The sequence below is a fragment of the Diaphorina citri genome, unplaced genomic scaffold (genome assembly GCF_000475195.1).
Source record: "Diaphorina citri unplaced genomic scaffold, Diaci psyllid genome assembly version 1.1 scaffold942, whole genome shotgun sequence".
Lineage (NCBI taxonomy): Eukaryota > Metazoa > Arthropoda > Insecta > Hemiptera > Psyllidae > Diaphorina > Diaphorina citri.
In genome coordinates, this window is record NW_007378373.1 from 88,377 (window position 1) to 97,652 (window position 9,276).

Sequence of the window (9,276 nt, forward strand, 5' to 3'; positions counted from 1 at the left end):
AACCCCCCGTAAATCTGCTATACCCCTAACCAGAGAGGGGTGAATAACATTGTGTTATCAACTCTTCTCACTGAACCATCTCTAAAACTATTCAATACAGGGAATGGCGTTCGGGACCTCCCATTTTATCTGTTATCCAGGATTTGTAGTTTCATTGAACTTGTCAAAGAAGTTTACTATATGAATCGGATCACATACTTCCTCATTCATTCCTTTTGCAACCTCAATTGAATGAGTTGAAGTAATGTCTATAATGATAACACCTACTCTCATTGTTTCATTTCTGGTGAACAGAGGCTCCCTAGTTTCACGCATTTACCTATCGATCAGTGGCGTAGCGTGGTCTAACTCCAAGTGTAGGGCGGACACTAATTTCTATCACAATATCTATCTAATAAGAATAACAATAATAAAATTATTTAAAGTCAATATTTAAGGGTATTTGAGTGGAATTTTTGAGTGTATGGCCGCCATACACGCCCTACATGAACGCTACGCCACTGTATCGATAGCTAATTTATTCAAGTACCTACGAAAAGTATGTAATGTACCTACCAACAAGCCATTATACAGATTTGCATGTCTACTGGGAGCTAAATTTAAACTTTCCCAAGAGGTATGTAAATAGGTGCCTTCTATTTTCATGTCAAGTAATTCAAGTATGTACCTACCTACTTACCCAAGGATTTCTTTTACTTACTTTATTTTTTATGGCTAAAAAAAAGTAAAAGTGGGTAGGTATGTACCCTATTCTGTACTCTCTTCAATACTTGAGACCTCTATAAGACCTATCAAAAGACCTTATTTTAGACTCTGGGAGTAAAGAGACTATTCTATTCTTACAGTTCCCTCTATCAAACATTACTCTTACCTCATATGAAACAAAGGCTGGTTATTTTCCACTTCTTTAATTTTGTTTCTTTTTTCATTCAGTTTGGTTTTTCTATCATCCTTCGATAATTTCTTCAGCTGTTTCCAAGGGATTCTTGATTTCAAATTTACAAGTGCAGGCAAATTTCTGTAAAATACAAGATAACAATATTGTTTATATCTTTTTCAATACTATGTATGCTAGTAATCTTCTTTTGGGTCTTACAAGTGAATTGTAAAAATATTTCCTTTTCTTTATAGGTTGTACTGAAGAATATTTGATAGGTAATTTTAGCATAATCTTCACATGAGATGTGTTTACCTACTAATGTTCACCTTGAAGGCAAATACCCCTAATCCTCATACAAGGACTTTTGCCAATACTATGTATGCTAGTAATCTTCTTTCGGGTCTTACAAGAGAATTGTAAAAATATTTCCTTTTCTTTATAGGTTGTACTGAAGAATATTTGGTAGGTACCTACTTTTAGCATAATCTTCACATGAGATGTGTTTACCTACTAATGTTCACCTTGAAGGCAAATACCCCTAATCCTCATACAAGGACTTTTGTAGTTTGTATATTATGTGGGTACAGTACATAGGTAACTACATACCTATTAATTTAATATAGGTACTTACTTTCCCATACAATCTTGCAATGTCTTCAAATCATCTTTCTGTAATGGATACCTGAAATCATAAACAAAAGTACCTTATGCATTATTCAAGTATCATGTCTATGTACCAGGCTTGAGTTTTTGATAATTAGGTAGGTCTTTACTACTTGGAACTTTGTTCTGTTTATTGGAATCAGAATCCAAGAATACCTAGATTTTCCACTCACCAATATTGTTGATTATATGGACTTGCCACAACATTCTTCAATGATTTCTGTACCTTCTTCTTTGTTGTTTCTGCCATTGACTTCACTTTTTTATCATTTGATGAGGCCATGGTGGTGAAAATTTCTAGAAAATGGAAATAGAAAATACATTGAATACTTTGTCATAAAAAAAGAAATACCCAAGAAAATAGGTTTATTTACTAGAGGTACAAGAGAGGTCCCTATCATACTGAAATAATAGCTCTTCTGAGAACAAACTTTAAGTGTTTAGTATAAAGTTTACCCTCGGTGGAAATCAAAACCAAACATATCCGACCTAATTTTTAATGAATCTAGGCATTTCTTAATCTTTTCAGCCGTACCTGTTAGGTCTACCTGATAGTGTGTGTGCTCATCAGGTATACCTGACAGACGGATCTTTTCAGCCGTACCTGTTAGGTCTACCTGATAGTGTGTGTGCTCATCAGGTATCAGGTAGACCTGACAGACGGATCTTTTCAGCCGTACCTGTCAGGTCTACCTGATAGTGTGTGTGCTCATCAGGTATCAGGTATACCTGACAGACGGATCTTTTCAGCCATACCTGTTAGGTCTACCTGATAGTGTGTGTGCTCATCAGGTGTCTGTCAGGTCTACCACATAACGAGTGGCTGGCCTAAGTAAACAAATAAGTGGTACCTAGGTATTAGTTGTTGTTGGCGGTGTTGTTGTTAACGGCTTATCTGAAGCCGGGGGTTTGATGGTCTCCAGCTAGGTTTAGCTGGCTCGTCCTGAACCACATGCTTGGAAATGCGATTAGTATTATTGTATGCACAATGAGTGCCATTGTCCTATAACTAACAAAGATGATATTGCATTCTGCTACATCATTTCTTTTAGACTTTGTACATTCCCTTTTTAGACATGAAGAACCGTCGATCGTAAAGTTACTTAGTTTGGCCTTTGGTCCCATACTGAAGGATGTTCGGTTCCATTATTGGACTCAAATAGGAAGTGAAAATTCGTGAGAAACTAAGAATGAAATCAGTGTCTTGGATTCAATCCGTGTGTTGTACATATTTGATATTTGTTTCCTTCTCCTTGTTTAAATCGAATGAGTAGTTTAAAATTGACATTTTACCTACAACTAGTTTTAAGAAATTGTGATGTAACAAGAAAGTCTTGTTTGAAAATTGAAATACGTACTTACTCAATTTCATCAAAAATCGGTGCTACAGTTTGAGAGATTTCAAACTTAAACCTCCGTTCGTTTGGTCACTTAATGAATGAAAACTAGTCACCATCATCTCTTTTCTCTGGTGTATGTATAGTAGGTAACTATTATTTTGGCTCCCGACATGGTTACATAGGAAACTGGAACCTCAGCCGCGTGAGATTGCGCTTAGTAGTAATCATGACTTGGTGTGGTACATATGGTGCTGCTGGCACTTCCAGTAGTTTGGTGTTCCTTCTTATCTTGTGTTCCTGTAATTCTCCCTCATCAGCAGGTAAGTACACCAAAATTATCAGATATAAAACACTGTGATCTACCGAAAAATCCCCTCTTTTTATTGGTGAAAAATTCAAATTTTGGGTTTCGAAATACAAATTTTTTGGACCTCATAGGAGCCACTTTGGAATGAGTTTTACAGATCACTGAACTATTTGATTTTTCTAAAATTACGTTGATAATACCACACGCGTTGAAAATTTCGATGCTGCCATAGGAACAGGCTTGGTAAGTAGTCACTATACTAGACTTAATACCAGGTATCAATAGGTACTTACGTTACCTACCTACAGGAGCCATGGGATTCTACTGCTGATTTTAATACCGTCCTTTGTTTGATTTCAGAGTTTGGGAGGTTCGATTTTGAATGGTACGAGCGACAGGAACTACAACAACAACAACTTGGCTACTCCTCGTAGTGGTAAGAACATCTTCATTATTTTTTTTCAAGTTACCTACCAATAGGTCAGGCCCATGAACAGGATTTCATTGAGAGGGGGAGAGGGCCCAAAGTTCAAACGGTGATGACAATTTTATTGTACCTACCTTCTACCTATATGGCTACCTGGAGCCTGGAGGGGATGCTCCAAATTTCAGAAATTTGGTTCGGGGATGTCGAGATTCTGTTTTTAGTCTCCTTTCGGTTACTATAGGAAAAGTTTCTCGTTATGAAAACTCATTTTATTCACCTCTTTTTTGTTGCAGCTGGCATTGGTGCTTCGATAGGAGTTCCAGGCTTTGTAAGTACCCATGTTAACTTGTTAACCCGTACCCAGGGCCTTTTGTAGGATTTTGTCGAACAGTAATGTTCCGGGTACCTACCTACCTAAAATTCAGTAGTAAGTAGGTGGCTAATTCTATGAGGTCTTTTATTTCAGAGTGTGGGCGGTTCAATTGGTGCAGGTTTGAATGATCGGAACATCAACAATAACAACTTGGGTACCACTCCAAATGGTAAGTGATCACATCCCCTTTGTTGTAAAGTATATTATGTAGGTTTAGGTAGATATGGTGGAGTATGTATTATCTACCTACCTATCTACCCTGTGGATAATTTGTAGATTCGTACAGGGTGGTCACTTGAGGTATAAACACCCGGTATGTGTTATTGGTACGATATCTGTATAGGCTTTCTATTGTATTTTGTGACGTCACACGCTCATTACCGTCAGCACCTATGTCCATGCTGTCTGGTTGATAGTCTTCTGACAACACTTCTGGCTTTTCTTCTTTTATATCACAGCTTTCATCTTCCATACTATGCTCAGCACTCAAATTTTCATGTCCAGGTTTCAGTTGGTTTCCAACTTCCTCTAGGATTTGTTTGAATCTATCACAGAGTATTGGCTGAGTAAGAACTTGTTTGCTGAACATTTCCACCACAATGTTCTGAAGAGAGATCAAGTTCTTCATTTCCTCCGCTGAGTCATTAAGCTTTTTCTGCAAAAAAATAAGTGATATTTCTGAAATTGAAATATACTTCGACACACGTAGGTATACCACCTAATGATGTCTTTTTTTTCAATGGCAGGTAGTCTTCCCTTTGCAAACATGGGAAAAAAATGTAATACTAACAAGAGATCCATTTTTTTTTTTTTTTTTTTTTTTTTTTTTTTTAAGTAATGACATCCCCTTTGTTGTAAAGTATATTATTATGTAGGTATAGGTATATATGGTGGAGTATGTATTATCTACCTACCTACCCTGTGGATAATAGATCAGTTGCGCTTACTTGGGTGATGTTTCAAAGTCATAGAGCAGGAAAAATGAGGACCGACGGAATTTTTCTTTTTCTTCTACGACTTCTAGATCCCGAGATAAATCGATTAAAAAAATGCCGGTAAATCGTGAACTTTGACGTCACGACATACGCTCCCGCAGGCAATGACGTCACATCAAATGTCCCGAGCTCCTGAGCAAAGCTCCCTCGCAGGTAACGCATTAATGTGTTTGTGCACATATCGCACACCTAGAACAAAATGTGAGTAACTCAAAATTTTCGAAAAATGCGATTTTAACTGATTCCAGCAATTCAAACAGCCGGAATTTGCCCATTGTGAGGACCTTTACAATGGTGAAGTTCTTCAAGTCAACAGACTTCATTTCCCCTGAGTTGAAAAATGTCAAAACTCAACGGTAAGTACCTACCTAGAGTAAAATAGAAGACAGTTTGTTATGTAGGTACCTACCTTCCATTTCTACCCTTCAAATTGATATTCATGAACCTGAGTTTGTTTACCATTTTCACCAGCTAGTGGTATGAACATGGGATGTTTATCTGTGTACATATTTTGGCTTCACTCAAGGTTAAGATAGGTAAAGCATACCTGTCTCATAAAGCTGGAAGTTTTTTTTTTTTTTTCATTTATTTCTCAATTGGTGACTTTTCATTGATGTGAAGTTGTGAAGCCTTTGTACCCTTGGTTTCACTACTAGATTTGAGTGTGAAAAAAAAGCTGGAAGTTATCAGAAATGTTTTGTTGCTTTGTACCTAAGTTTCCAATCTAAGTGAATTTTGTGGATCTTTTTGTTTATAGATCAGCCAGAGAGGATTATTCTGACGAAGCAATAGGTTTTGTACAGATTAAACGTCAACCTGAATTTAACCTATGCTATGTAAAGGCCAAAATCACCCCAGAGCACAGGGTTAATGCTAAACCATACTCGGTCCTGTGTATCATTAATGAAAAGGACTCTGAAATAATCAAAGCTGTGTGTGAAGACTGTGCTGCTTGTCAAGGTAGGTTTATTCAATTCTCTTTTTCAACACTTCAGCTATAAATTTAAAGCAATGATTACATTTTAGTACAAACTAACCATATTTTAATAAAGGTTTTTGGGAAATTTGTTCTTTGTTGTAGATATAATATAAAGAGCACAATCAATAATTATTGTATGTGTTGGTGAAGTTAAATCTCTCTCACTCTCTCTTCCTTTTCTCTTGTGCTTGAATTACTTGAATATGAACATTGAACACAAATGTTAATCATATTTTAAAATAATTTTAACATACCTACCTACTTCTACAGTGGAAAATATATTTTGAAGTTAAAAATATTATAATTATCTATTAATAGATAGATTATTACACAGTTATTCTTACTTGTTACAGGTGGATGTAAACATGCGGTAGCATTTGTAACATGGCTTCATCGTCATGCAATGGAACCATCAGTTACTGAGACTAAATGCTACTGGCTCAAGTCTAAATTATCAGCAGCTGCATCCAGGATTGTCAAGACTAATGACATTGCTGAACAAGTAGCTGGTAACATTTCCGCTGCTAAAAAGGAGGCATTTTTCAATCAGATTTGTCAAACCTTAAATGTAGAGTCATTGGTGAGGAAGCACATAGATGGGCATCAAACTATAAAGAAATCTATGTTCCACCTCATCAATGATTTTAAAGTTTCTGGTTTGACAGAACCTGATGAATTCATTGAATTTGCATCAACATTTTTAAAACAACAAGATTTAAAATTGTGGGCTGAGGAGACCAAAGGCCAAGCAGCCTCGCCATTATGGCATACGTTACGCTTTGGAAGGATTTGTGCTTCAAAGCTGTATGAAGCAGCTCATTGCACAACAGATGATGGCACACTAGTAAGTACCATTCTAGGTGCTACCAAATTCAAACCGAGTGCTGCAATGAAGAGGGGTACTGCTTTGGAGGAGAGAATCCTCCAAACTGTACAGCACATATATGATATAAAGCCTGAAAAGATGGGGTTGGTTGTAAAGGCAGAAGAACCTGTTTTTGGTGCTTCACCAGATGGTGTTACAGAAAATTTTGTAATAGAAGTCAAAGCTCCATCATCTGAGAAAACCTTCAGAACTTATTTCACCCCAAATATGGAGAGTCCTGCACCCAAATACATGGCACAAGTTCAACTCCAGATGTATTTGTTAGGGCAAGAAAGAGCAATATTTGCAGTGGCTAAACCCAATTACGAGGAGACATATGAAGTTGTCTCGATCATTGTTGAGTTTGATTTGGCACTGATTACAGATCTGCTACAAAGAGCTAGGGATTTTTGGAAGAAATCCATATTCCCCAAACTAATGTCTGCTTAAATGAAGCTTTCCTAGGCCAGCCTAGTTAGCTTAGTTGGTAGTGCATCTGCCTTGTAAGCGCTAGGCCGCAGGTTCGATTCCCGCCCGGGGCGGATTTTATCCTGATGGGATAATGTTTGTTCTCGGAACGGCTGGCTTTCTCCTATCCTGTCTTCCTTCTCTCTTCGATTTCGGGACGATAAGACCATAGCAGTTACAGTTCCCTCTGTCAAACCTCTTAAAAAAAAAAAAAAAATTCCTATATATAACATGTAAATAGTAAATATAATAAATTGAAATATTATTTATGTATTTATATTCTTATAAAATGTATTTATTGTAAATTTCCTTTGTATATAAATACATGTATAAATACATAATGTAAATGTGTTTAAATTAATTGTAAAACAGTCTTTTTATTTTCCATGCAACCATTAAAACATAATTAATGTACTTTGTATTTTTGTAGAAAATACAAGGAAAATTATTAATGAATATCAATTGTGACTATAAGAAATGAAGTCCTAGAAAGTATTTTAAAAAAGGAAGGTAGAAAAAGTATTGATGCCCCTAACATTTGCTGTCAGCAATCTTGGATAATGGGTTTTTGGCAATTTGATAGCCCAGCTGCATTATACAATACCATCAAAGTTTCAAGGAGTTCATGATGAAAACCGTGAATGGGAATCCAAAAACTTGTACTCTCATGACTCTTTAAATAACCCGCTCTACATGGACTCTTACACTGCAACTTTTTAGTTTCTTGACATCAGTTTAGACATCTGGTTCCACTAGGATACACTGAGCCGTCTTTAAAACATTTTTCTAGCTCGGTAAGATGCGAACCAAGTTCTTAACCCCTCCTATCTGGCAAGAACACACAACTACACCAGGAGATCCAATTTGTTCTAAATATCCAGATCTTCCACAATTTGCATATCACTTGCTCTCACCCACCATAACCTTTGAAATAAACATAATCAATCCCTGAGGGAATATTGTTATAGAAATCAGATCACTTGAGGTATTACATGATTTATAATGCAGACCATGTTGATGCTTGAAGAGAAGGATTCATTAGCTTTTCATTTCAATTTTCAAACAATCAATGATTGATCCGACATTAGAAAAGAGTGCTTGCAAATTGAAGAGAGGAAGATTATCTTTTATTTGATCACAACTGGTCCCCAAAAATTAAAGTACTTAACGGAATGAAAAACCTTCTTGAGGCACAGCTATGTGCACAGTCTAGCTACAACACTGCGGTGATGTTGCAAAACAAATCTGCATCAATACATGAAATGCTCATTGAGGCAACTTTACGAGTCAACGCAGTAGACACATACATAGTTCCTCAACACAACCATGGTGATTAAATGCTTTAATAAATCCTTCTAGGTTGGCGCTTCTACATCCAACCCAAGCTACGATCACCTGGGGTCTTCTTTCATCATCGTATATGGAATATTAAGCGCCGATCAGCTCAGCCTGGTTAGTAACAGATAAGTCACCAAGTTGAAGTCAGAAGAACACTATCAATCAATCGTGACAATATGAAATGATTGTATCAATTTGTCATTTCTTTTGAGTGCAAATTTTTTCACCTCCTCTGTTTCCTTCTCTCTTTTACATCTTCTTCACAACTTCATACATCTCAAAGTTTTTGACCATAGAAACATTACTGTCTGCATGATTTACTTCTAACAGTGGCTTTGGAGGATGTGGTTTTTAAAAGTCAATCTGAAACAAATAAAAAAGTCTAGTTCACATCTTTAACCCATTATAATATATATATACACAAGAGTCAAAGAAAGGGAAATGCTTTAAATTTACCTTAAATTTTTACGCAAATTCATAAGAGAATGTATTTTACTCTGTTCAGCTTATACCTACATATATAAAGAAAACCCTGTGGGCGAATATATTACCTGAGAAGCTGACTTGTGTCCGCAATGACTTCATTCAGCCCTGCTGCTGAAATACTTCAAACATCTTCCATATGATTCAATAAAAACTTC

At 36.4% G+C, this 9,276-nt stretch overlaps 4 protein-coding genes across 5 annotated transcripts in view; 2 read left to right on the forward strand and 2 right to left on the reverse strand.

The window, feature by feature from the left end:
- Positions 1 to 808: 808 nt before the first annotated feature.
- On the reverse strand, positions 809 to 1,940 carry LOC113469065. The gene is made up of 3 exons (XM_026826482.1): positions 1,717 to 1,940; positions 1,512 to 1,562; positions 809 to 1,018 (listed from the first exon to the last, which is right to left on the reverse strand). The coding sequence occupies exons 1-3, from the start codon at positions 1,824 to 1,826 to the stop codon at positions 868 to 870; spliced, it is 312 nt and encodes a 103-aa protein (XP_026682283.1). The 5' UTR covers positions 1,827 to 1,940; the 3' UTR covers positions 809 to 867.
- Positions 1,941 to 2,700: 760 nt separating this feature from the next.
- On the forward strand, positions 2,701 to 4,173 carry LOC113469066. The gene is made up of 6 exons (XM_026826483.1): positions 2,701 to 3,204; positions 3,314 to 3,317; positions 3,407 to 3,433; positions 3,551 to 3,626; positions 3,911 to 3,945; positions 4,084 to 4,173. Exons 1-6 carry the CDS (start codon positions 3,110 to 3,112, stop codon positions 4,165 to 4,167), a joined length of 321 nt encoding a protein of 106 aa, XP_026682284.1. The 5' UTR covers positions 2,701 to 3,109; the 3' UTR covers positions 4,168 to 4,173.
- A 1,071-nt stretch (positions 4,174 to 5,244) lies between these two features.
- LOC103513235 lies at positions 5,245 to 7,371 on the forward strand. Its single transcript, XM_008478048.3, has 3 exons — positions 5,245 to 5,341; positions 5,743 to 5,945; positions 6,318 to 7,371. The coding sequence occupies exons 1-3, from the start codon at positions 5,277 to 5,279 to the stop codon at positions 7,277 to 7,279; spliced, it is 1,230 nt and encodes a 409-aa protein (XP_008476270.1). The 5' UTR covers positions 5,245 to 5,276; the 3' UTR covers positions 7,280 to 7,371.
- A 466-nt stretch (positions 7,372 to 7,837) lies between these two features.
- Positions 7,838 to 9,276, reverse strand: part of LOC103513223 — an 8,328-nt gene continuing 6,889 nt past the window's right edge. For both annotated transcript variants that reach the window (XM_026826494.1, XM_017445728.2), the window contains exon 4: positions 7,838 to 7,882. In XM_026826494.1, coding sequence (XP_026682295.1) covers positions 7,842 to 7,882 — 41 coding nt within the window. In that variant the 3' untranslated portion in view covers positions 7,838 to 7,841. The remainder of the gene's footprint in view (positions 7,883 to 9,276) is intronic.